At 43.9% G+C, this 27,816-nt stretch overlaps 1 protein-coding gene across 3 annotated transcripts in view; it reads left to right on the top strand.

Annotated features, from left to right (window-relative positions):
* LOC147309095 (ATP-dependent chromatin remodeler CHD7-like) overlaps positions 1-27,816 on the top strand; it is a 72,325-nt gene that overhangs the window by 4,713 nt on the left and 39,796 nt on the right. For 2 of the 3 annotated variants that reach the window (XM_086273361.1, XM_086273359.1), the window contains exons 2-4: positions 13,048-14,631; positions 15,039-15,370; positions 24,661-25,115. In XM_086273361.1, coding sequence (XP_086129487.1) covers positions 13,167-14,631; positions 15,039-15,370; positions 24,661-25,115 — 2,252 coding nt within the window. In that variant the 5' untranslated portion in view covers positions 13,048-13,166. Of the gene's footprint in view, positions 1-3,315; positions 3,680-13,047; positions 14,632-15,038; positions 15,371-24,660; positions 25,116-27,816 lie in introns of those variants that run through there. The other variant, XM_086273360.1, reaches the window with a different exon arrangement.

Below are 27,816 nucleotides of genomic sequence, written 5' to 3'. Positions count from 1 at the left end.
GAGGAGCTAGTCTTTCTGTAAGTTTCAGTGAACAGCCTCCAGTTAAGCTCTATAGACACGCTGCGTAGTACAGATAACCTCTGGTTGAACTGTAACAAAAGAAAAATGTATACAATGTTTCTGATGTAGATATGATTTATAACTGAAGATAGGTTATCTTCACAACGTCTTTGTAGAAGTGGAGCTTACGAGAAAAATAACTTTTTCTCATGTATTAAAGAACAGCTGCTTGTTTATGGGAACGTCTGTGGCGTTAAGAGCTGATGCATTGCAGGCATTTTTGAAATCCATTTGAGGTCAGTGTAGGTTTCGCTGTAGTTATGTAGTTGAAAGTAATGATGAAAAGCACTCACTCTCTCTCACTGGACACACAAGCGCACATAAGATGGATGACACTGATTGCCCGGCCAAAACTGAACTGAGTGGATTGTCTGCAGGTTAGCTAGCAGCAGGTAATGCAGCGCACTGGACAATCTGGTGCTGAAAGGTTGCTGTTGGGTGTCTGAATCAGATTACTGTTGTTTGTTAGGGGGGCCATTTTGTCTCCTATCATCATGTGTCATAGATGGCACTTCTGTTAGTGGGGATGAGAAGTGGTGCTGTTGTTTTCCTCCATCTCTTTCATCTTCGCTATCTATTGCTCCACCTCCACCCCTCAGCCACCCACCCACTCCCTTTCTGCCCCCCTCTGCATAAGCCTACCTCCTTTTTTTTCTAGTCTTCTTTCTCACCCTTTGCATCTCTCTTTCTCACTCTCCATCTTTGCCTGGCTGTCTGTTTTCTCCCCCGCCCTCCGTCCAGCGCTCTCATTTCCAGCCAAAAGGTTAGCGGGGGTCTTTAGCACTGTGGTGACATTCAAAACTGAGTGTCATCACTGTGTCTACTGCTTTCTCTCATCCTTCCCTCTCACCTGTCTCTCCCTCTGCCCCCTCCTTCTCTTCTGCGCCTGCCTCCCCCATCCTCCTCCTGCAGCGAGGGCCTTCTGGACCAAGTGCTGTGCCTAGGAGAGAGGCTGGCATTAATACAGCTCTCAAGTGTTTGTGTGTGGGCTGTTCGTGTGTTCTGTATGTGCTGGAGGAGACGGCCTGTCAAGTATGGGCCTTTTAGTCTGTTGTTGACCTCTGCTGCTGTATATACTTTTGGAATATCCCGTTTCCCCTCTTCAGCTCTTTGCTAACATGGGAAGAAAATAAGCAAAGCTAAATCCAAGGCCTTTCCACTGGTAATATGTATTTTGTGTCATCAGCTGCTGATGAATCCTATTGCTGAAAAGCTCCGTCAGCGCCATGCAAAAATCTCATCAGTTTCCCGGCGCTTGCTGTGGTTTAATGGCACTCTTGTGGCATCCACGCATCCTTCTTGCTCATCTTCGATCACCATTTCTCCTCGGTGATTCACGTTGCTGATGAAAGATTAAGTGCTGCTTGCTTTTGGAATCAGCATCCAGTTAGGGAGATGGAATGAAAACAGGATGATGTTAACTACACGTGAAAGAGATTTCAACCAGTAAAGACACTTTCGTAAGAGGTACATAGATCTTTGTTTTTGGCAGATAATATTGGAATTTCCTGAACATGTAAATGACTGATCCTCCGTGAGCCTGGAGGTTTCTTCTTCTTAGAAGGGAGTTCTTCACTGTTGCAAAGTGCTAATCGTAGGACATCATCAGATTGTAGGAGTTCACCTTTTATATGTAGGGTCTTGAACTTTTATAAATATAGATTATAAACCACCCTGACACATTACTGTTGTTGACTAGTTCCATCTACTGTTGGAGTAGGAGTTGGAGTAGACTCTGGAAGTCTTAGCACCTGGGCAGGTGGGGCAAGAAGTGTAGCTATCCAGGCTCAGGGGATTTGGTTCAGACCTGGCTGTCCCATTGGTTGAAAAGGACATGTCGATAGCAGTGACTGACTGAGCAGCAGTGGGGGTTGCATTCTGGAGAGCCTGTTTATCATCAGTGTGTGAGCCTTCCTGTTTGCTCTTGCATAAAGGGATACCTAAGCATTTTGACTTTCATGGGGAATTCACCATGAAAGCCTTTCTTTGGAAGCCTGTGTATTCATGTTTTCTACAAAAATGAAAATCTAGACCGAGAGTCAGGAAAGTACTGCCTGTGATGTTCTTGTTGCTCAGAAGTATTTCCAAAGCTTCGTTTTTTGTTTTTTTTTTTTGTTTTTTTTTTTTGGTCTGAACAGGTATGACAAATCTCTCAACAGCCCCAAAACCACTGGTGGTTTTCTTTCAGCAAGCTGATCTGACTCCCTGCTACTGACAAATCCTGTAGTTTTTGAAAAGACTACTGCTTTTGAACACTTGCAGGGTTTTCCCCAAAGCCTGTAATAGTGGCAGTGTAACACTATGATAAGTCATTTGCATTACCAAGCTACAATTTCCCCCTCACCTGCAGCCGTTTGATCTCCGAACTTCATATCAGCTTATGCCTGCTGCTCTGACTTTCTGATCAAGATTCAAACAACACTGGAATATTCATATTAATGAAGTGGTTTGTTTTAGACACAGGGGACGCCTGTCTCCTTCGGCTCTGAATGCCTACAGCTACAGACTCTGAGGGGTGGTAGGGGAAATACCAGCATTAACTACAGCGCTCATCCTGAAAGCGTCGGTACATGTCGTCTGACTGGGCATTGTGACCTGCCTCCTGATCTGAACTCAATGTGGGTCAGATGCTACAAGTCAAATATTAGTTCAGCCTACTGTATGTATTAAGGTCAGATAAGACACTTAATCTGGTCCCAGTCTATGGCAGAAGTTTTGGAAACTCATTCATCCCTAGAGTTTTAGTACTGCAGAGGACAGGCTGTAGAGTACTTTTAGGAGCTGCAGAGATCTTTTAAAGATGCATCCCTCTGGCTTAATTTATAAATTTGAGACATTTGCTTTATAGGAAAAAAGATACTCCAATGACCTTATTGCATGTGAGGGCCTATCACAATTTAAACCAGCATAAGTCTTTCTTGATTTGCATAAGCTCTTTCCACAGATTCTAAATGCATTCTACAACCATATATATCCAGTGACCTTCTAAGTAGATGAGTGGAGGAAACCCGTCAGCTAAGCACAAATGAAACATTCAGGTTCTTAGGAAGCATTTCTCAGCAGTCTGTTGAAAAAGATTCAAGTCTTTGTCTAAACCTTTGTTCTTGGTTGTGTTTTCCTGTTTGTAGTAAGTGACACAAAGTGTAGAAAAGACTGAGAATCAGTCTAGTCTATTTTGACATCCTACATTTGACATTTGGTTTTGATTTGCTTCACTCTGCTGTTGAGTTTTGATGACTAGAATCTACAGAATTTAGGAATGCCAGTTTCTGTTCAGAAGAAATGTTAACATATAATTACCAATGACTGATACTTGTTGTAAACAGTGTTTTGTACTCATGTAATGGAGTATTATCTCACTATCAGCTGAGATAATGCTAATCGCTAATTCCGCAGTGACACAGACAGAACAGCTTGTGTGTAGCGCTGTGCACGGGAACAGAGAGGAGGGAGCTGGGACGACACACTGTCAAGTTTATTTCCTAGCTCCAGCATGAAGAGAAAGTAATGCATGTAACAGATGGAGAACAAATCATACTTAACCTCATTTACATACACCAATGAATGATTGAGACTCGCCGAATCAGTGAGCACAAATGGATGGATATAAGCTGAACAGGTAAACCGGCACTGAGTCATAGCATTTGCCTGCTTCTTCAGTCCTGTTTTTTAACTTACAAAAATGTCTTTTTAATGCCTTAAAAGGGATTAACAGGAGCTTCAGGGCGATATATAAGGGTTGCAGGGTTAGGTACTTATTTGTTGCGAAGCCAGTACCGTGTTTGTCTCCACCCTTCAGCTCTTACTAGTGGTTGATGTTCATGACTCATAACAACACGTTGTAAGGAGTTCAAAGAGGTCGGTAGAGTTCTCGTTTCAGCAACATTACAGTATTAAACAGTTCTCATAAATGTTAACCTGGCTATTGATTATTTAATTCTCAAATCAGGAGAACCGTGTAAGATATGTTACCTAAATCAATGGTTGGAACTTTTGAGCTGACCATCAGTGTGATGGTTCCCCACCCTGGTAATGTGCTGTCAGAAACCCTGGTATTGGCAACAGATTGGTGTCTCGAAAAATTTGGAAGCTTCAGTTATAGCTTTGGTTTAAAGAACTCAAAAATCCTGTTTAGGCCCGAAAACCTACTAAACCCACTAGAATCTTTAAACTATTTGGCCAATATTTCTGGGCATATATGTGTCACTTTTTAAATAGGCTTGCTTAAACCAGTGATTTTCAGGGAGCATATAGCTTTACAAACCACATGACAGGTTCTTTAGCTCAGTGAGCACAGAGACATGCACTCTTTCTCTCTTAGCAGGTTCCTTGGCTACCCCCTGTGGCCTACTTCTTTCTCTCCCTCCCTCTCCTGTGTCTGTCTCTCAGCCTCTGTCTTCTGGGATCAGACTGAGAGCCGGCCAGTGGTTTTTCCTACCACATGGTAAAGGCAGGGAACAGATTGGATAAACACAGCCCTTTCCTGCTGACCCACCGCCACCACCCACCCCCTTCTCCAGTCTCTCTCACACACACACAAACGCAAACCAACACACACAGTGTCCATTAACAAAGCAGCCGTGCGTAAAATAACCAGATTTTCTTTAGCTTCACTGCTTCTTTCTCTTTTCGCCTTGCTCTCTTGGCCCCCCTCATCGCCACCCCGTCAACCCCCACCTCCTCTTCTTTCTTCCTTCCTTCCGGCCCTCAAATCCCAGCCCCAAACACACGGCCATGCATCCCCTCACTTGAGCGTAATTACACACACAGCTAGCCAGCTCTTGCACGCTGTCCTCCATTTGGGAACAAAGGTATAAATTATAGTGGCTTAGATCCTGGTGGTAATGGGAGGTGGGTGGGTGCACACGTGTCCTGCAGATGAAGAGGGAGATCATTTGCTTTTTAAAAAAAAAAAAAAATCCCCCCCACCCCGGAGGTGTTTAGTGAAGTTGCGCTTGCTAAGGCACTGGTGTAGTTTACTCTTTGGCTTGGTTTTATTTGTCTGTACCTGTCTGTGCCTCAGAGGAAACATGGTGTTGTTGACATGGCAGAGATTTCCTGTAGTAAAGCCTGGAGGCTACAGACAGTTTAGCTGCCAAACTGTCGACGGCACAGACAGAACTGTATTGAGCCGCTGTTGGCTAATCTCCCTCCCTCACACCCCTCCTTCACCGCAGGCTGACGCTGCATGCACCAAGTGATTTGCAGTCATTTTGGTCAAGTGTAATAGATGTTAACAAATAAAAACCAGCAAGTGTCTATAATAGTGGAGAGGAAAAAGAGTAGAGGAAACCACTAAAATGAGGCCTGTGGATCGAGAAGGTGACAGCCCCATGCAAATCGTCAACATCTCGAGATTTCTCTGGAGTGTTTAAAATGACAACTTCAATAGGTGTTCAGAAATGTTTACAGAGCAGGAAAAAGGTGAGGTGTGCCTGCTGCCTGCGGGTTTTCATTCCAGCCCAGTTTACACCAGGTGACGTCACTCCCAAACATGCCTTCACGCCGACGGGAAGAACATATCAGTTAGATCACCTGACGTGGGTGATTGTCTGCACTGAAAACTTGGAGACTTGTCACGCTGTGTTTTGTTAAATGGCCAACAGATATATGATATGTGTAAAATGCTCAATATACAGAAATTGTAAAAAATAAAGTGGGCATTTCTGATTGGGCCTGGCTGCCAGTCTTTTCTTAGAGTTCCTGTTTGGGGTTGTTGTTAAATGAAAGCCCATCTCTAATGCATTACAGTGAAAGGCTGTGTAATGCCTCCGGCAGCCAGAGAAGGCCATTCAGTTGCACTAACTTGGCAGTGATATTCTGCGGTTTCGGCTTGGCTGAATGGGTGGCCTCAATAATTGTGGTTTGACAGAGCTGCACAGTCAGTGTGAATTCCTGAGCCTGGCTGGTGATTGCATGTGTATTTTTCAAGTTGGCTGAAACTCATGCATGTATAGTTGGTTAAAACTATACGTACACGAGCCTTTCAGTTGTGTTTTCAGGTGAGGTGGAGCTGGTAATTACGTTATTTGCCTCACAGGCCCGTGCACTCCTCTGACAGTGCCCGAACCAAACCCTTTTCATATTGCTTCTAGCTGTGTGTAAACTGGAGAGTGTCTGCTGCTTCAAGGTCAGTGTCTTGATACAGTATCTTAGGTTTTATTTTGGGACACGGTTTGCTTGGAGTTGCAACACAAAGAAATGCAAAGGAAAGGCCCTTTCTCTCCCATCCTGACCCTGTCTTAGCTGCCTCCAGTGCTTTCTTTACACTGCACAGAAATTACTAATAAAACCCAGCATTTGTGTGCTGTAGATCATTTTTCACACAAGTTCTCATATTTGACAATGAATTGTTTTAATGACGACTGTTAGATTTGTTGATTTTGTAATTGTCCATTATAACTGTCAGTATGGTGAAATTAATCAAACATTAGCCAATATATATAAAATTATAAATATATTTGCAGATAAACATCAGTTAATCTTGTGATAGTGGTAATCAGCCAGGCACATATCGGCTGATAGCGCATTTTGTTGTGCTCTTTTACGTCTCCTTCAGCATTTTATGTCATTTTGTAGATTTGACATTTATCCAAACGCGGTCGAGTTTATCCAGTTTTGATGCTGTTACGCCAGCACATCCTCCAACTCTATATATGAGCAATTAGTGACAGACTGGAGCTAAAATAACATATTTAAGCTGCTCAAAATAGATTTCCCCACTAGTTTCACTTGCCACTTTCTGCTCAGTATGTTTTGTAATTATATTACTCTTGTAATATAATTGATTGATATTCTGGATTTTTGCAGTGTCTTGTGACATGAAAGTGGATCACTTTCTTGTCGTCTTTTTTTCCCATGAAATCTGTTACTGACATTTAATAACATGACAGCAACTAAAAAGGATGTTTACCTTGTTCATCACCATCAATGTTTTTGACTAATGTTTTTCTCTAATACTGAAGTTTTGTTTATCTGAGTCATCCGCCTTCAAACTGACCCCTGTTGTTAAAACCTACATTGACTGTCACCTCTGAAAATGCTGATAACCATCAGTGTGGTCGTGTGAAGCCACATTAAGTGAGCATGAGCTTTCGGCTGTGTTAGTACCTTTCTTTTTTTATGTCACTGGATGGCTGAGTAAATTTGTTGGATAGGAGGTTGAAGTGCCTACCATACTGCCGATAGCACACAGACTACTTATCAACAGCTTGCCCTGCATCATAAAAATGGGAGGTCTATGTTGTTGTATGTGAGCTGCTAAGGATACTTGCTGTTGAGGGTCAAGCATGAAGGCTCATCACATGCCAAGATACTGATTTGCATAGCTGGGAAGGGACAAAGTGTTTGCTGCTTCATGCTAAACATTGACTGGTATGTATTCAGTTGGCTCAGATGACAGCTTGCTTGTTTGTTTTTATGGGGTTTTTGTTGTTGTTGTTTTTTTAAACGGATACATCTGTGGTGTTCAGTATGGATATATCTGAATTTCTACTTGGCTCCTCAGCATAAGTGTGGTACGGCAGGAGGAGCATAGGGGCCTAAAAGCCTCATCCTTTGATGAGATTTGGCATTTAAAGTGGCACACTGGTCGCTCACCTAATTCCCTGTGCAATGACAGCTGGGCCAAACTCTGCACGTGTTTTCATATATGTATGTCACTGTGTGATCTCTGCAAGAACTCAAGTTTGGGCTAAAACTGCAAAGAAAGTGGTACAGAAAGTTTAAATCAAGAGAACAAGGAGTTTGTCTTTTCCATGACTGAAGCAGGTTTCACAGAGGGATGAACAGATACGCTAGAGAGATGGAGGATGAAATAAAGAGCAAGATGAAGTGTATCCTGCTCCATCCACTCGTTGCAGACGAGTGTTATCTTGTGGGAGGCTAAGTTCTAAATGCCAGACAAGAAATGAGGAGGATGAGTGGAGCAAAGGAGCCTCGAGACACACACACACACACACGTGCAACTGCGCTGTTCTCTCACACACACATAGATGGCTCAAGTAAGTGCTTATATAGCTACATTTATTTAGTAATGTGGGATTCACTCATATGTAGAGTGTGTGTGACAGGAAATCAGTTACCCTCACACTAGTTTGCTGCAAAGGATGTGACATTACACTCAATTACTCTCACCTGAGACACAGACACAAGTAGAAAGCTTTCCTTCCTGTAGTGACTGAAATGCACTGCGTTTCCGAGCTGCTGTATTCTTGGTAATCTAGTAGCTGAACACAATTTTTTTTTTTTTCTTCTTCTAATGCAACACTTGATGTGCTGCTTTAAGAACACGCAGCACATTGGCCTTAGCTGCCATGCAATGTTTGAATGACTTATACAAAAGCAACTAGACATGGCATAATATCTTTTCCTTATTTTCTGTCATAGTGTTACATTGGTGGAGACTCATTTTAAACACAGCCAATTTTTCAAAGGAGTTTAATCTATGTACAATTAATCCTAGTGAGTCAGATGCTTATGATTCACACTGCTCTACTCAGAGGAGATATCCTACTTTGGTCTTCTCAGGCACACAGCCCTGCCCCTCTTAAACTTGCGGTTTAAGAGGGGCAGCCAATCAAATGTTGACTTGAAGTGTACGAAGCTGTAGAGGTTGCTTCCCAAATATGAAATGAATAAGGATCATTTTGACCTGTGTATCATGCATAGCTAACGGTTCGAGAACAAAATTGGACACACAAATGTACGTTCACTCTCTGGTTATTGAGTTTGAAGTTTGAACCTGCTGAACTTCAGTGTGCACCAGCAGGCATGTCCATGTTTACTGTTTATAGTAATGCCCTACTGGAGCTAGCAAAAATATAGCTGACCGAGTGAAAAGCTTTTATAGGTGTTTCTACTTCTTTATGGAAACACATCTCAACCAGGGATCTTAAAAAGGGGCAAAGGGCGTGTCTGAGTTTTGTGCAAAGTTCGCAAATTCTACAAGAAAAGTGCTGTCAGCTTGACACAAACAGTATCAGATCTCCTTTATAGACCAAGGTCAGTGAATTCCCCATTTATCATTGGTCCTGTCCAGTATATGATACTGATAACCTGTGTGCCCTAGCTGATGTGTATTTAGAATCAAGTTTCCAAGTTCTTATTTGTAATCCAGAGGCCCTGTCTCAACACATGCATGTCAAATTTATTTTCATTCCTGTTCCCTCTGACTAACACTCTGCTGTGTAAGTCACAACTGTACAGTTTTGCCATTAGGACAACGTGCAGATATTTGGAGACTCCATCCAGGTGTGGCAGAATAAGTTGCGTTACTGGCAGAAGAGTGAAATAATTAATTCAGATGAATTGTTATCCTTGTAAATTAAATTCACATGTTCAGAAGTCTAAATTACCAATTAGTGATTTTTAATTGATGATTAAACTAGTTTTCAGGAACACGGGGAAAAAACACATTACATCAACACTGCATGAAAAGTCAACTGTGCTTGAGACGAGCTTAAATGTGCTTATTTTATATATAGTTATAGAAATATATAGCTATAATTTCAGAAGAGGAGGAGACTCGGATTGTAAACAAACATGTTACTGTCTGTAAAGCCATTCAGGTGTTAGCAGCTCTCCTCCCTGCAATTCAGTCACTTAATACTAAAAACCAACTGACCAAGACTAACAGATTTCCTGCTTTACAGGACAGATATAGTATTTTTGTCACTGGCGACTGGCACTTTGTCAGAAATGGCTCCAGGTAAAGCAGTGAAAATGTTCTCAATATAAAGTTAAACTCTTGTTGACGAAACTACCACTAGTTTAAGTCTTGGATGCCTTTGCATTTTGCCGTAATAAGCTCTTTGTTCGTACAGGCAGCTTGTTTACGGCTCATAGGTATGGAGGAAAGGACTCTTAATGCTATTTACACAACAAGAGTGGATGCTCCCAGCTGGCATCTTGGAGTTTTGCAACAGAAAGGCTCAAGGCTTAAAGGAGAGCTTTTTCACTGTAGCGCTGTGTCATGCTAATGTCATGTTACTTAGTGAATGGCTTTAGTTTATAAGGGTATTGTCACCCAAAAAGCAGACATTAAAGAGTATGCAAAGAGACTTTGAGGAATCACATCTGGTTACAAATAACTTGTGCTTGTTAGTCTCAAACGTTAACTTTTAGATTCTTGAAACTTTTCAAACAAAAAAAGTCTTGGATTAGTTTAAAAGTATCACTTTGACTTCTGTGTTTTAACTGAGTAGAACGTGGTAGTTTTTACAGCATTCAGAGTTTCTGGCAATAGCAGATGGTGGGAGCAGTGAAAGGATGTTGGACCAATCAGTTCTAACAGTTTTATCCTCTCGAGTAAAGCTGAAGAGAAAACATCTGCCTGGTGACAGGAAGCAGCAGGCTTTATGTGAAGTGTGGTCATATTTTTGACAAAACAGTAGCAGAAGTGCTGCTTCTCTGCCATGCAGACTGCACCAAATGTAGGCCCAGCTCTGTGATAGGCACGTGAGCCAGTCCAGGATGCACCCCATGCTGTGATAGACCTCAGCAGGCTGTATGCTCAGACCTAGTTAGCCCGCAGTGAGAGGTGCTTCACTAAATCTGACGATTTGGAATGTCAGTTGCCTACTTTGATTATTTGTGTGGGCACGAGGAGTTTTACAGTGCCAAATATTTATTAAGAAGGAAAACTTGCTAATGCTTGTGTGCTACTTTACGTGAGTGGAAATAATGACACGTTTTATCCCCGATACCTGCCGAGCTCTATAATGAACCAATATGTGGGAGGGAGGAGTGGAGGAGGATAGAAATGGGGCGAAGGAGTTTGGGGGGGTGGGGAACTCTGTAGCGGCTGGCTGTTGGTTTTTGCAGCGCATAGAAGCAACAAGCAAACCTCCCCCAGTCCTCTCTATCTCCACTACACACACACACACACACACACACACACACACACACACACACACACACACTTCAAGCATGCTCAGATCCACCTACCTCCATCCTCTCACTCACACTCACTCGCTTGTTACATTGGCCTCTAAGCTTCTCAGATTCCTAATTTTATCACACAAATAATGCTGAGTTCTTAGCAATAAGTTTCCCATACGCATTTTAATCTAGTTTTTTATACAGAGGGAAAGGGAAGCCCACAGGTAGCAGGTGGCTAATTCCCGTACCTTCAAACATCTGCCAGGACTGACTGGTTAGTTAGCCAGCTGAATGAGTTGCTGACTGAAAAGCTAACCACTGACTGACTGGTGTATGGGCAGGCTCTGTGGCCTGTTGGCTTGCTGTTTTCTGGCTGGCTGAATGGCAGCTGCTGCTGTTCAAACAGAGCTGCATCTGCTGGGTCCTTTGTTCTAACACACACACACACACACACACACACACACACACACACACACACACACACACACACACACACACACACACACACACACACACACACACTCAATGACTCCAAGTGTGTGTTGGAAAAGAAAGAAGTTCTTTGTTTAGTAAAAATGGAGGTGGGGGATGGTCTCTTGGGGGTGGGGTGATATAGAAAAGTTTGATTCAGTGGTTGCCTTTTAAAAAAAAATAATTTTTAACATCTTCGTGTTTTACCTCACCGGATAAACAAATCTTTACGAGTGAGGCCATCATACCATAGTTAATAAAGATGGCAGTTCAGTTCTGCATGCAGAAGAAAAGCATTTTCTAAGAATGGAAAAAGAATCAAAATAAATTGTGTTCTTGGCTTTTACTCCTGAATTCAAAAAGCTACCTTTGTAGAAAATGTCCCTACAAGAAATGTCTAACTTTATACGATACCAACCATGGAGGAGAAAAAATGGTTTTCATGCTCATCTGATTACCCGTTGCTGATCAATACATCTTAGATGCTAGCTTAAACTAAACTGTGTTGTCTCTTTGTACAGGTGATCAGCACCATCAGTACTCAGGTTTATGATATGATTATGTTGTTGCAAAAGTTACTGTAGTCTCAGGGGGTTGGGAAGCGTATCTGTAACCGGAAGGTCGCCGGTTCGATCCCTGGGCTCTCTGTCCTGGTCGTTGTGTCCTTGGGCAAGACACTTCACCCTACCGCCTACTGGTGTAGGCGATATGGCAGCCTCGCTTCTGTCAGTCTGCCCCAGGGCAGCTGTGGCTACAACCGTAGCTTGCCTCCACCAGTGTGTGAATGCGAGAGTGAATGAATAGTGGCATTGTAAAGCGCTTTGGGTGCCTTGAAAAAGCGCTATATAAATCCTTTTTTTTTTTTTTTTTTTTATATATATATAAATCCAATCCATTATTATTATTATTATTATTATTATTATTATTATTATTAGTGTAACTAGCCTCTAAATCAGTTGCTTTTCCAGTGAGTCTCCACGTCCGTGTGTTGGACTGCAGCTGATGGCTGTACTCCTTGCTCTGCTCTCCACCCTCTGTGAGCTTGGTGTAGCTGAAAATGAACCAGCTCTCCACCTGTTGTAGGTTCTGCTTAGAGCTGCCCTGGAGCAGAGCAGAACAAGGGTTCGTTGACCAGCTGCAGCCTAATATAGTCTAGTTGGAGCAAACCAGATAAGATGCTCTCTAGGTGAGCTGCTGAAGGATGCTGGGGACTCTCACAGCTTTTTAGCAGTGACTAATCATTGGAAATAAGAGTGAGGAGGACTGAGTAATTGTGGATGAAGTCATTCGCTCATATTCATCAAAAAATGATAAAACAACTTGCTGAATATAAAGTTAATATGAGAAACTGGTATATTATATTGTTACTGGCATATGGAGTCCTATACCTGTTAATAGTATCACACTACATGAGTAGATTAAGTTAGGTGGCTGTGGATTTACTATGTAAACACTTTATTAATACAGAACTATTGAAGACTAGTTCTGTATCAATTAACAAAGGCAGCATGTGACAGTTCATCGGGGGACTGTTAAAGTAAATTATTTTCATAGTGAAGCATCCAGGAGCTCTTTGCCCTTCTCTGAATACCTGCATTAATTCCACTGTTTCTTTTTCTCTTCCTGTCTCACCAGAAACCTTCATGAGGACCATGGTGGAAAGCTTCAAATTAGCAGCTATCTGATTAGCTTCTCACCGCACAACAAATCTCCCTCCATCCAGTCCCCGCCATCTGTGGGGCCTCCATCCAGTCATGGCGGACCCTGGGATGTTGAGCTTATTCGGGGACGACCCAGGGCTGTTCTCAGATGGGTTAGATGGTTTAGGAGACTGCTTTCCTCAGCAGTCGGTCCCAGGCCAGTCTGCTCCTCTTGCCCAGCAGACAAATTCCGCTCTGAACCATGAACACCAGGGAAGCAGGGGATACCACCAGGGGATGATGCATGGGAGTGGGCCTACCCCAGCACAGCCTAAATTGGGGCAAATGTACGACCATGGCCCGTATACAGGCTATGATCAAGCCGGCACCCCTGGAGGACGAATGATGGCTCAGAATGGCCCCAGCCAGGGTCCCCCAAATGTGAACACGGCTATGAATGGCATGACCTCCCACTACCACAGTAACCCGGCTAACGCTAGCAACCCCCACCATGGGTACCAGGGTGATACTGGAGGAGGAGGAGGAGGAGGTGGGGGAGTTTGGGGCCAGCAGCAGCAGCAGACCAGACCAGCTTATCCACAGGCTCCAGCACAACCAGGGGCTACTCCCAACCAGATGGGAAGCTACCAAATGTCTCAAGGCAATTATGGTGGGATTCAAGGTCCACCCACATCTAATGCAGCCCGCATGAATCAACACTACCCTCCACAGAGCATGGCACCCCCTCCTGCTCAGGACACATCTCACTACTTGGGACATGTTGGAATCGGGGGTAACCAGATGAGACACCCTCAGCCTCAGGCACAATCCCAAGGCTATCCCAATATGGGACACACATCCCGATATCCACACTCCCCATCCAGACAGCCGCCGCACCCCCACCACCAACAAGGCATGGGAGGGTTTGGGGGTACTCAGTACTCTGGCTATCAGCCCCAGTATGGTGCCATAGGACCTGGGATGGGCCAGGCTCCTAATACTAATGTCAGTGCTAATGCCAGCCAGCCCATGGGATCAGGGCAGCTTGGCCAGAGGTTTAACCAGGGAACAGGCCCGGCAGCAGGGCAGCAGGGACAACGATACCCCCCTGGACCACCACACCAAGCCCATCAGACTCATTCTGCCCCGATGCAGCAGCAGGCAGGGCAGCAGAGCCAGCCTATGCACCCCCTAAACCACCCGCAAAATATGTCCCAACCCCAAAACCAAGCCCAGTCCCATCTTGCCCCCCCAGCTCAGGGAACCTACTCCTCTCCTTCATCCATGTCCCCAATGCGGGTTTTGGGAGCCCCGACCCCTCCTCCCGCCCAACAGGGCAGACCTCCTAGCACAGGGCTAGCTGGGCCCCCAGAGGTTGCAGGATACACAGCAATGCATTCTCCACCCAGTGCTATGGCCCATCCACAGAGGACTCCACAAACCCCGCTGCCTGCCCCACACCCCCAACACCAGCAACCCCATAGCATGGCCCCCAGTGCGGGGCAGATGTATCCTGGTATGGGGCCACAGCGTGGTGCACAAATGGGACCAAACAGGCCTCAGCTCCAGCAGCAGCAGGGTAAGCAGTGTTATGTTCACGGGCTTCACTTTGATCCTTTATTGGCGATCAAGATCAGTTTCTTCAATTTACAAAAGGACAGAACTAGAAACTAAAGCCATCTCCATCATGGTTGTATTGGCTAAATACTGAGTAAAGCTTAAACAGGCACATGATTTGATGCCATGATACTTGAAATGTGACTTTTGTTTAAGAGAAATGATCAAAATATGGAAAAGTAAGAGTATGTCCACATCTGTTTGGGGGGGGGGGCATCAAAGTGTTCAGATGAATTTCATTATCAAACACAGGGTAAAAAGGAATACTGCCTTGATTCCATCTAAATAGTTGACAAGGGTGACACGACGATAATGATTCTTTTTTTTGTTTGTTTGTTTTTTCCTTTTTTGTCCTGTCGCTTTATCCAGGGCACGAAGCCCCCGCAAGCCAGGGCGGAGACCAGCGTCTACTCCAGACCCAGCAGCAGGCCTCTCGAAGTGGGCAGCATATGCAGCCGGCACCCATGAGTTTTCAGGGACCGCCTGTTGGTCAACATGGAATCCCGGCTCCAAACCAGGGCCTTGGGCCACCCACTCAGAGCCCTCAGACGCAGCACACACACCTGCCCTCACACCCTCATCACTTGCAGAGCACGCCCCCTCCCCCCAACCAGGCCTCCCACCCGTGGGCACCTCCACCTTCTGCCTCCCACCCACTCTCCTCACCCCCTCTTACCCCACAGAAAGTGCCTCACATACAGGTGAGTCTCCGTCAAACAGACACTTTGATGTGGTAGCAAGGCTGAGTATGTGTGAGTGAGATCAAGACTATGTGCATTTGTTTTCATGTGTGGGTGTATTTTATGTGAATGTTTATTTTTCATGTGGGTGGGGGAATGTGTGTATTTGGAGTGTAAGGGAAGTGTGTATGTGTGTGCAGGAGTGTGTGTGTGTCTGTACATGACATTTGAGAACACAGCGGTGCATTGGGCACTGGCTCACTGGGGTTTTGTGTATGTTTGTTCATGGTTTTTTTTTTTTTTTCCTTTTGTGTGTTCTGCTGCGGGCCTTGTGTTTCCGTGTGTGTGGTGGGGGGAGGGGGTATGGATTTTTGCAGCCGCTTATTTCCTGTGAGCTGCATATCCTGCGACACGCGTGCACACGCATGCACAGAGGCGCCACTAGCATAATTTCTCCTCCCCCTTGCTTCCACTATCCCCCTCCTCTGTAGAGGAAACCTCCCTTCCTGTCTCTCTCCTCCCAGTCTCCTCTCTTTCCGCTCTCCCTGTCTGTCTTACTATTTGTCCTCTCCTTTTCAGGGGTGCCATCATTAAGTTAATGTTGTGTAGCCGGATGTGCAGAGAGACAGTTTGGACAACAGGGAGACCGTGAGGATGGGGTGTGATTAAGTGATTTGGAGTGAGAGAAAAAAAACATTAAGAGGAAAGAAGTGAAAAACTGAAAGAAAATCTCAAGTGAAGGGAGGACAGGAATGGTGGGAAGACATTCTCAGTGGCGACCAGCACGTTTGTGGGTTTGAGTGCCGCCTGCCACCATTGCCGCCTGCGTCACGTGTCCTCGCCTTCCATTAGCTTGTTTTGTTGCTCAAAGCCCCCTTTCTCCACTGACCCATTCACACACAATAGCAGCCCTATGGACATACACACCCAAAGATCCAGTCCCCATTTTCTCTTCCACCCCCACGCCTCCCCACCTCCCCACTTCCAAGCCTACATCGCTGTGTTCAGTGGTTGACATTTCAGCCGTCACACTTAATTTATCCAGCACTCCTGACCTACATGCCAGGTTGACTGGTGAGCCTTGCTCCTCACTGGGGCATGCACTGCATGTGCCGTTCTGCCATTCTGGCTCTAGCTGCAGGCCCAGCAGCCCCCGTCATTACACACACACCAACGGTGCTCTGGAACGGAATAGTGAATGTGCCTTGAGAAATAGGATAGCCTAACTAGAGGAGTTAGAGTAGCGTGTGCATGTGGCCCGGGAAGCAAGGTTTCTGTGCGCCTCATGATGCACTTGTTAGAAAGAGCCCCACACACAGACACACACACCAAGCTGGTCAGTCAGTCATGATGACTGCATGTCTGGTACTCTAAGCTCCATCTGTTCACTAAGCATGGTTATTACACATGCACGCACACATGCACGCGTGCCTTCGTCAGCAGCTCAAGGTCAAAGCTCTGGCAGAGTGCTGGGGTGTGACCTTTATTCTACATCTCACGCACACTATGTTGTGTGCAGCACTCTAGTTGACATATAACGCGCCTGTCTTACCCCTCCCCCTGCTCTGCTATACATCTAGCTTACTGGGGTTCTGTAGCTTTGAGGAAATGCTGCTTTGATATGAAGACGCCGGGTGCTCGTTTTTTCGAAGTTCGGCGAATGAAAATATTCTGCAGCTGACTGCTTACTCAACACACGAGCACAGTTCATTTTTCATTGATTTTTCTCTTGGTAAAGTTGAAATTTATCCCATCTGAACTGTCTGTCTATAATAATAGATGGATGCTGGGATGGACACTTGTCTTCTGGATTCACTGGACACACAAAGTCAAACTAAGTGAAAATGATCAATGGAGATTGACAGCAGATAGTATGACTTTGTACTTGTTACATATATATATATGTCTATACAAGTTATAGGCATATATACTTTATAACAACATAGACATGTTAGAGGTTAAGGAAAAAAGTGTTTTGTTCTAGTACCTCTTCGGGCAGTACAGTTGTTCCTGATATCGCCTCATTGGTGCTTTGATTATGTTGTTGGATAGCACTGCCTTACATGACAGTCCAAAGTCTCCTAAAGCTGTTTATCTGTGTTATACTGGTGACTGAGAAGGCCACAGTATATGATTCACATCCTTTTTATACTCATAAAACCAGTGAGTCAGTGAGCCCTTGTGCTATAGGTGGGAACCGGTTCCATCAGGATAGAAATTTGTTTGTATTGAATCTTCTCTCTAAAAAGAACATGTTCCCCATCTTACACATAAAGTGTCAACAAAAGCAAGCAACGTTTATGTTATTAGAATAATATAACAAAGTGGTGTGCAGTATTTATCCCCTCAGCATATGGCTCACTTGACCTTTGCTTAAGTTGTCAAACTCAGGACTATGTTTTAAGTGTAAGCATCCAGGTTTTCTTGCATTATATTTTAAACTGAAATTTCCAGATCACCAGTGTTCATATCTGTGAAAGAAATGCACCATTTTTCTTTTTTAAGGAATTTCTGGTGTTAAAAATTCCTTAAACCTCCTAAAACCCAAACTCTTCCACGGCATGCATTTTTAATTTCTTTGATATTTGGGCTGATTGGGACCTGATGAATGTAAAAACAAAGAATTACTAATTTATTTTTTATTTTTTATTTTTTTTACCTAATTTTTGTTTCTGAGAAAAATGAGAGCCACTTATGAGGATAGTCGTTTAAAATTTCGATAGAACAGTTAGCAGTATAATGTCCTCGTAAGTGGATATCAGGCCCTTGTAGAGCAAAATTGAGTATTTTGGTCTAAATAACCCAAAATGTGATATCCACATATGTGGACGCCAGGTCCTAGGAGGTTAAGAAGCATGTGTCCTTTTAGAGGCATTGACACCATCTTAGCCACAGTCACCTTGTCCCAAAAGGTGACAATTCAGGCTGAGAGTTGCTAACATTTGCAAATTTTTACATTATAGTCTAGTGCAGGGGTGGGCAATCTCAGTCCACGAGGGCCGGTGTCCCTGCAGGTTTTAGATCTCACCTTGGGGTCAACACACCTGAATCACATGATTAGTTCGTTACCAGGCCTCTGGAGAACTTCAGGACATGTTGAGGAGCTAATTTAGCCATTTAAATCGGCTGTGTTGGTTCAAGGACACATCTAAAACCTGCAGGGACACCAGTCCTCGTGGACTGAGATTGCCCACCCCTGGTCTAGTGACTGCCATTGATCTAACCAATTAGATATGATTAGGGCTGGGCTATATGGCCTAAAATCCATATTGTGGTATAATTTGAAACATGCTCCGGTGCGCCTTATGTATGAATTCTGGTTGTGCTTACTGACCTTGAACCGATTTTATGTGGTGCACGGCGCTCAAAAATCTGTCAAAATGTTTTAGTATGACTTTGGTAAGCTACGAAGCAGCACCGCTTGATGGATTGTTGGAGCATTACGGCTACTGTAGTCAGGAGCCTCGCGGAGTAATCTGGGTGCAAAACTCCGTCTGCTTCAGGTCCTAAAGTGAAACGATCACTGTGGCATCACTGAGAGTTAAAAACTGCCTAAATTCGTTCATCTTTAATAAAATGATCAGTGTTGCTGCTTTACCAGGTTTAACAATTAAGTTTAACATCCAGACATCCATGAAAACAGAATTTATTAAATTTAACCGAGTTAATAGTTAGCAGGAAGTTAGCTCGCTAGTTTCCACCTGAACATGACATACCATGTTCTGACCAGTGTTGGTCAAGTTACTTGAAAAAAGTAATCAGTAACTAATTACTGATTACTTTCCCAAAAAAGTAATCCCGTTACTTTACTGATTACTTATTTTCAAAAGTAATTAATTACTTAGTTACTTTTAAAAACACGATTTACAACCTGAATAGGTGATAAAGCGATAGATCTTTCAACCCAATTCTACTTTTTCTGCATAATCCATCATACAAAATGTAATCAAATGGAAAAGTCTCTCTCTTTTTTTTTTAAACTTGTTTTATCAGTTTTAATCTTTTAACTTTATGCGTCAAGCAAAAATTTAATTATATGCAACATTCTCTGACTTGAAGAAATTAGTTTAACATTTAAACCTATTTTCTGCACGTTCCAGCACATAAAATAAAATATTTTTTGTGTTTACACTCAGTCTTTCAAATAGATGCAAGTAAAACACAGCAGAAAGTAAATAAAATCAAAGACTAGCAGTCCTGTTGCTCTATTTTCACCTGTAAAGCAGGAGTGGGGTAGGTGGAGGTGTGCTCTAGTGCAGGTGTGGCACAGCGGTCAGTGGAAGAATCCGCGAGTTTCTCTGTGAATTTCCCATTACGTCGTTGCGCACTCGGAGCTTGTTTAGGGGTTTTTTTTTTGGGGGGGGGGGGGGGGGTTTCGGAGTAAAAATAAGTTTTCTTCCCACACACAACGGACACTAATGTTTTTGTCACTTTTTATGGAATCAAACTCAAAGTAAGGTCAGTACTTCCACGCTTTAAACGCTGCATGCTCATATATGATCCATTGTTGATCTGCAGACAGCTGTTGTCACGAACGTCGCACTCGCTTACGTCACTGTCGTGAGACATTCTCGCAAAAAAATCACGGTTTTAGTAACGCAGTAACGCAGCGTTCCTACGGGAAAGTAACGGTAATCTAATTACCATTTTTGCAATAGTAATCCCTTACTTTACTCGTTACTTGAAAAAAGTAATCAGATTACAGTAACGCGTTACTGCCCATCTCTGGTTCTGACTGAGAGATTTCTGAAAAATTCAAACGTACAGCTCTGCTATCACTTCCAACATGAATGAAGACCGAAAATAAAGAGCAGTGACTTTTGTAGGGTTACTGAAGTTGGACTAGCTGGTATATAATGATGTGCTACGTAATCGCTAGAGACACAGCTATGTTAGCATAAGCTGAAGGATGAACGCTAACTTTTTTCCACTTGATAAAAGTTAACGTGAGGGTTCCCGATGGTTAGGGACAAATGCAATCGCATGGCAGGATGCTGTAAAAGGACCAAACTTCAGTCAGGAGAATAACTGAGATAATCCATCCATAATACGAGGTTAGTCATTAATATACTGCAACAACATGGGAATAGAGCAGCTGCCAGAGAATTCAACATTAGTCAGTGGTACGGAAGTAGAGGAAGCGCAGTTTTCGGCTTTCCTCATATTCCAGAACATGCTTTTCTCTTAACTATTACTGTCGCCCGACATAATTTGCAGATGATATTGCTTGCAGCTGCTGCAATGCTTTCGACCAAAACGGGCGCAGCTTGATGACACCATCAACATGCGCTATCGCGGTGGAGCGGTATAGTCTAAATCTCTACCATTGGCCAAATTCATATTGTTTCTACCATATACCGTTTATACCGCCCAATCCTAGATATGATATAGAGATATAGATACAGATATAATTAGAATGTGAATCCTTTCTCCCCTTTTTAACCAGTTGGGCCGATTCTCTTGAGTTAATCAGGTGAATCTGGGATTTGTTCAGAAATTTACATTTTAATAAAGATTCTCAGATTCTAAAAAGTTAACCTCATACCCAGTACATTAAGCTTACGCAACCATTTCTGTGTGAGAACTAACTGATCAAAGCTTGTGCTTCAATGTTGCTCTAATAATTATCAGAATATAATCACTGTGATTAAATTTTGATCTTGTAATTTCTGTTTTATACCATAGTCACAAAACGTGACAAATGTTGGACACTGTTCAGTTTTCTTCTGATATTTTGACTTATTACTGACGAGTTGTCAATGAGGTCAATTAGAACAAAGTTGGCTTAATGGAGAATGAGCTTAAACTGTTTTAGATGGAGGATAAATGGAGGGGCTGCACCACATCCCAGGATATTATAACCGATTTTCCAGGATTCTTTCAGTTGTTAATCAAATGTGTAGTCTGCCACAGTGTGATAAAGATTTTGAACTGTGAATCAAGAAGTGCAGCTTTAGTGGAGTCAAACAATAAAAACATGGAGCAAGATGTGAGCGTAATAGGTGTATATTAAGTGCTTCTGCCTGGTTGATTTAACCATGGCACTATTCTCTCCTCTCACTCACCTTCATCCTCACACTCTCCCCTCCTGTCCTCCCCTCTGTTCGCTGAGAGCTGACACTTGACGCTCTTCACCTACTGAATCTGTTACATTAGCCATGCAGCTCTTCTGTTGGTGGTCTTTTAAGGATTTTCCCCCCTTTTATGAAATCCAATTATTGGGTATGATATTACAATCTGTTTTGGAAGTGAATGGAGATCATGTCTCAGAAAAGAACAATAAAACGTTCCATTGTTGATGGAAACACTGGATTTAAACCAGTACCTGTGGAAATGGCAGATGAATTCACCCTGCAGAACGCCAAACCTGACGCAGCACTCGAACATGTGTGTTTGTGTACACACTGTGTGTGTCTCCATTGTCATTCCTGTGATTGATTATCTAGGAAGCTTGGCAGGAGGACAGATTTATCTCTTGGCACCACATCCCCCCTCGCCATCTCTCCCTCTTTCTCTCGATCCCTCACTCCCCTCCTGTTTGTGTGCCTAAAAGGCTCAGTTTACGTGTGTGTCAGCAGGTGTTTGTGTGCATGTGTGTAGAGGTTTGTGTGATGTGACCTTGCAGTAGTTAGGTGTGTGTGTGTGTGTGTGTGTGTGTGTGTGTGTGTCCCCACACACATATATTTGCATTCTCCTGATGGAAGTGGACTTGCAGTGATAGCAAGCGCTTCCTCCTCCAAGTGAACAAGCTGTGTGTGCGCTGCTGAGGCATTTTGCTGTAAACTTGCTGATGCTCATACACTTCATTGAAACACACACAACTGCACACATGTGTTACACATGCACGCACAAACACACACTCTCAAAGGCTTGGTCTCTTGCTCTCATATGACACACACACACACGCTCCCTCGCTGCGCCTTTTTGAAGTATGGAGATAATTTATTCGTGTCATGATGCCTGATTTCCCATCTGCTACTGGGACCCTGAGCAGCTGGAGGGAGAGAAAGGGGGGAGGGATGGAAGAGAGAGGGAGAAAGAGGAGAGGCAGTTGGAAAGGCTCCCAACAGCTGGTAACCAGTTTCCTGTCACAGAAAGCTTACTTGGGAGCAAAGAAGAGGTGGTGGTGGTGGAGGGGAGAAGGAGCAAGGAGATGGGATTTAGTCTGCTGGAGACAGGAGGAAAGATGAAGTGTCAGCCAGTTTGTTTACTAAGGTTAGGCTGCTGGAGTCGAGGCAGGAGGGGGCGGAAGCTGCAGCAACAGGGAGTTGAAGGGAGGGAGGAGGTGGCAGCCGTGTTCATGGATGGATGATTGAGTCCCTTCTCCCCCTCTGCTCTGGTCTGCCATTACTGACAGATTCATACCCCACCCTGCAGAATTTATATCAGTATTGATTGACAGGTGAACCAGCAGTGAAGCCAGTCCGCATTTGAGATTATTCGTTTTAGAGTTTAAATGATTAGTAGATTTATAATCAGTAATCCAAAAATAATAAATTGGTTGTTTTGTTTTTTTTTTGCCTGTCCCATTTGGTTCTTTAGCCATCAGAATTGTTGTCTGAAGACCAACAAGGATACCCAATGGATTTACTTTGCCAAATGGATCATCGTGGCATTGCCGTATTGGTCCATTTGGTCGATCTTTGTTTTTATTATTTATTATATTTTATTTCCAGATGTTACAGACGGGACAGACATGAGTGAGAGATAGGAAAGGGAGAAAGAAAGAGGAAGGAAAGGAAAAACAGAAGGGGAGAGGGACAGTGAGAAAGGGGGGGAGAAAAATAAAAATCTCCTGGATCACCTGTTGAGAGAAGAATAGAAAACAAGCAAAAAAAGACAAAAAAAAAAGAAACAAAGCAACATACTAAACACAACACCATCGCATTAATCTAGCTAAGTGTAAACAGCAGTAAATACTAAATATTCAATGTTGTTGTGCAGCACGCAGGACAGATGTGCTTCGAAGTAGCAGCCAAGAAAGGTGTAATTTGGGTCTACGAGCAGTGAACACCCGTGTGCATACCTGTGTGGGTCAGCGCGCTTGTATTCCAAAGGTTTCTCCATGTAACGATCTGCTAGGGAGTGTGGGGGGGCCACAGCCCCGTCCTCCAGGGTGTGAAGCAGGTATGGAGGAGATCAAAACTCCAGACATCCAGGGAGGGGCAGGTAACCCCTCCCTGGGGCCAGCTCCCCCGCTGACCCCAGTAGGCACTCCCACACTCCGCGACCCGCCAGGGAAAGGGGGCCCAGGCCCATCCAGACCGGATGGGTTAATTAAACTGATAAGGTTGATTAACCACCGAGGTCATTTTAAACAAAAAAAACAAAAATTCTTTCATTTGAGAATTTACAATTTTATATTTGTCTGCAGGCAGAACACGATCATATGGTAGAGTAATCAGTGTTTGAGCCCCAGTTTTTTTGTTTTTGTTTTTCTGCTTCTGTGGTATATTTATGCTGTAGTTAGATTTTAACTCTGAAACTCTGCACTGATGTGGTACACCTTTTTGTTATTGGCCTGTTCAGGTACTCCTGTGTATTTCTGGGTACTTTTTTGCCACAGTTTTTGAATGAATCAGTGAGAAAATAATAATCATAGCCTCAATAAAAGATCCCTCACATGTCAGCAAATTGAGATTGTTGGAATAAATGGTAAATTGTTATATAGCGCTTTTCTTCTCTCCTGGAGCATTCGAAGCGCTTTATTGCCTCATTCACACAAACACTTTGTTCTATTAAGTGCTTCCTATCTGTCAATCACAGACATTCTTACTCCGATGGATGTATTGGAGAGCAACTTGGAGTTGGTATCTTGACAATAATGTTTGGCATGCAGACTGGAGCAGCCAGGGATTGAACCACCAACCTTCCTAATCAGTAGATGAACTGCTCTACTTCCTGAGAGCATCCCAATATATGTAAATATATTTGAGGGAATGACCAGAGGTAGGGAGAGCAAGCGTAAGACCTCAGCAGAGAACAGGCATCAATAATAACTGATAAGACAGATGCAGCATGAAAGCGGAAGACTGGGTGGAGGTGGACTGTAAAGCTGCTTGTAGATGCACAGAAAATGGGGCCCTGCTAAGGCAACATGAATGGCGCACACTATATAACATTGCATACATCTTGTTTGCATTGAGATCAGCTGATCTCCTGGCAGCGGCTTTGCACCATTCCTGGACTGTCTACATTAATGCTATGTTCAGTTTCTCTGTAATTTGTTATAGTAAATGTATGTATTATTCTCTCAGTGCCTCTAATTTTCAATTGACGAGTAACTTGCATGTCTTTCTCCTTCCTGTTAGCATTCCCCCACGGACCCGTCAGGTGACGTTTTGATGGCGGTTCCTGACAGGCCAACAGTTGGTGCCGGTGCCCCCGGTCAGCCTATCAGCACAGAGAAGCCCAACGACCAGGAGACCAAGCCAAAAAAGAAGAAGAAGAAGAAGGCAAAAGTAGTGGATGGAGAGGAAGAAGGTACAGGGAAGAAAGCGGGAGAAGGACGCGAGGAAGACGTAAAGTCTGAATTTCCAGGAACAGGAAGTGATGGTGGTGAACACATTACTGGCACAGAACTTTTAGAGGGAAGTTCACCACCGGTGGAAGAGAAGAAAAAACGGAAAAAGAAACCAAAGGAGAAGACTGAGGGCAAAGAGCCCAAGACCCCGAAGACGCCCAAAACACCCAAGACCCCCAAAGAGCCCAAGGAGAAGAAGGCCAAGAGCTCCACACCCAAGCCCAAGACTCCCAAAAAAACCAGGTAGGACTAATGCACTATTACGGTCACTGTGTGTGTCATAGTTGGTGTTGAGTGGGACGTCACTGTAGTAAACCAGATTAAAGTGTCAGGTAACAGGTGAAAGGGCTTATTTCTCATCAGCTGTAAAGAGCTCATGTCCAGAGCGTCCCAACGGTGCATTTGGCACCATTAACCACTAAGTGGAACTGTGAAGATTTCAGTTCCACATGAAAACAGAAGCGGATCAATTTGAGGAGGGTAGCTCGGGCAGTCTCGGGTCATGTGGGTAACATTTCAAGTGCTGAAGTTCAGCATGCTGGAGATAGCTCGATTTTAATGTCAAATGCTGAAGCTGTCTTGAGTGTAGATGCAATGCACAAAAATAGTATGTGCAGATACAGACAGACATCTCTAGGCCCATCATGGGCAAGCACGGGGAACCAAAAGGGTCACAACTCCTGAGCAGTGAGCCGCTGCACCCTGTGTACAAGTGTGAGTTAGTGATCAAAGGCCTGCTAATGGGCACATCTGAGGATCAGTTGCATTTACCGCTAATATTAAAACAGAGTCAGGCTTCGTTTTTAAAGAAAGAGAAGAGCCAAGAACTCGTTTTTGGTTTTTAGTCGAAAGTCTCTGAAGAACAACACGAATAACATTTTTGTTAATGTTATTAATAAAAATTAAACTGCCACCGTTTTTAGTATTACACATTTAATTCTGGAGGAAGAGTGAGGGCCTGTTTAAACTTCCTGTACAAGGTTATAGATGAGTAACTTCCAGCACCTATCAGCGATTGCCGATATCACCTTCAGTTCACTTTGTTTACTCTGTAGTCTTATCCCTGCCTTTTCACACCCTTCCTCTCTCATTTATCACATCCCCTTTTTCACTTTCCCTAAGAAATACACGTTTAAACAGCTGTTTTTCTGAATCGGTGGCTACTCTTTCCCTTGGTTTCTTCCAGTCAGTCAGAGAGCCTTCCTGGGCAAGAAGAGCTCAGGGTGTTTGCGTATGAGAGTATCAGCAGCGGTTTCATTGTGAAGGTGGAAACTCGATCGGTCTGAGGAATGTGTCAGGATGGCCCCCCATTTCTCTCTCCTTCTTCCGTAGTCCGTGGCCCATCTCTCTTTCCTCTTGGAGTCTTTTATCCCAAGGAAGAGGGAGGGCCAAAGCAGCAAGTGGGGTCAACACTGGGGGAGGTGTGTGTGCATGCACCGGCCACTGGAAAAGAGTTTGGGCGTGTGGAAAGAGGGGGGAGGCAGCTGGAGCGAGTGTGTGTGTAATGTGGGGGTGGTGGGCTGTGTGTGTGTGTGTGGGCGAATGCATGTGTTGGGGGAGGGGCCATTGCTAATCTTTGTGGCAGAAAATTGCGTCTAATGGTAATGAAGGCCATGCTGCTGACCAATCCACACCCTGAGCTCAACACTGTGTGAGTGTGAGGGCAGTGGGAAATGTGGGGGTGAGGAGTCCATTCTCAACTCTCTCTCTCTGTGTGTGTGTGTGTGTGTGTGTGTGTGTGTGTGTGTGTGTGTGTGTGTGTGTTGGTAAACTAGCTCTTATCTGTTGTCAGGCTTTCCTCCATCTTGAGTGGCGGCCTGGAGCTCCCAGGTTAATTTAGCATAATAATGGCTGCCGGCCATTCACTGCTGCTCTAAAATGGTGGACCTCTGCAATCACCCAACTATCTTCTGTTTTATTCTTTCTTCTCGTTTCCCTTCTCCTCCCTCCAGTCCCACCCCTTCCTGACAAAGAGGAGTGTATCCTTTCATCTTTTCCTCTTCACTGCCCTCCCCTTGTTCCCCCTTCCTTTGTCTTTCTAATTTAAGCCGAGGACTGAGGAGTGAAGTTTTGAGCACATGAGCAAGGCAACAGTAAATCTCCATATTTTGAGAAGAAGTTTGTCATTGCTTTCATTAAGTTGAGCTCTTCACAAGTCATGGTTTCTTGCAAACCATGACTTGTGAACATGGTTTTTGCAACTCAAAGTGTCTATTAGAAAATTTGTATTATGAGTTCCTGAAAGAAATGGGTCTTGCTGACTAGATGCTGGTCCTGTAGGTGCTTTTCCGAAAGCAAGCACTTCTTCCTTTGGTCTGAAAAGAATGATACCTTCATTTGCATGTTACCTTTATGCAGTTATTACCCAACTCCTACTGCATTTCTTATCAGTGAAATACATCTTGTACATGTATTTTTTCCGGTGCTTGTATATGTCGTCCTTCTGCTGCGTCTAAGGCTATACGAGAAGACTTGTGGGCGCATGCTGCCCCCTTCAGTTATCAAAGACTGGCTGATACAGCGGTATGAGGCAGCGTATTTAAAAAAGAAAAAGTAAAAATAGTACCTTTTGTTTTACGGATTGAAAGGTATTGTAAGCATTGGTTCTGGTGACATCCCTAGAATCCTTCAAATATAATTTTGCGCCACCTGAGTGGTAAGCTAAGGTTAGCCAGCTCGCTGCCAGCTGTGGATAAAATCATATCTACAATTATCTAATCACCTGGGGCTTGCTGGCTTGCTGTCAGTTGTTTTGAAATTAAAAAAAGTTAATGCTATGAGTTAACTGTCACTAGTTACCCACAGCAAAATGTAACTAGCCATCTGGGGTGGGTGAGTGGGCCGTCAGTGGATTGATCCTCATCAGTCAGATTGAACTGAGTGTGAGTGGATTTGAAGAATGAGACTTGTACAAGAAAGAGCTTTGAGTGCTTAAATTGAGTGG

The sequence above is a fragment of the Aulonocara sp. 'chitande type north' Nkhata Bay genome, linkage group LG18, assembly GCF_057382095.1.
Source record: "Aulonocara sp. 'chitande type north' Nkhata Bay isolate Kocher_YH1m ecotype deep benthic linkage group LG18, A_spYH_male_GT1.1, whole genome shotgun sequence".
Lineage (NCBI taxonomy): Eukaryota > Metazoa > Chordata > Actinopteri > Cichliformes > Cichlidae > Aulonocara > Aulonocara sp. 'chitande type north' Nkhata Bay.
The sequence above is the reverse complement of the archived record's forward strand: the minus strand, read 5'-3'. Positions and strand labels throughout refer to the sequence as shown.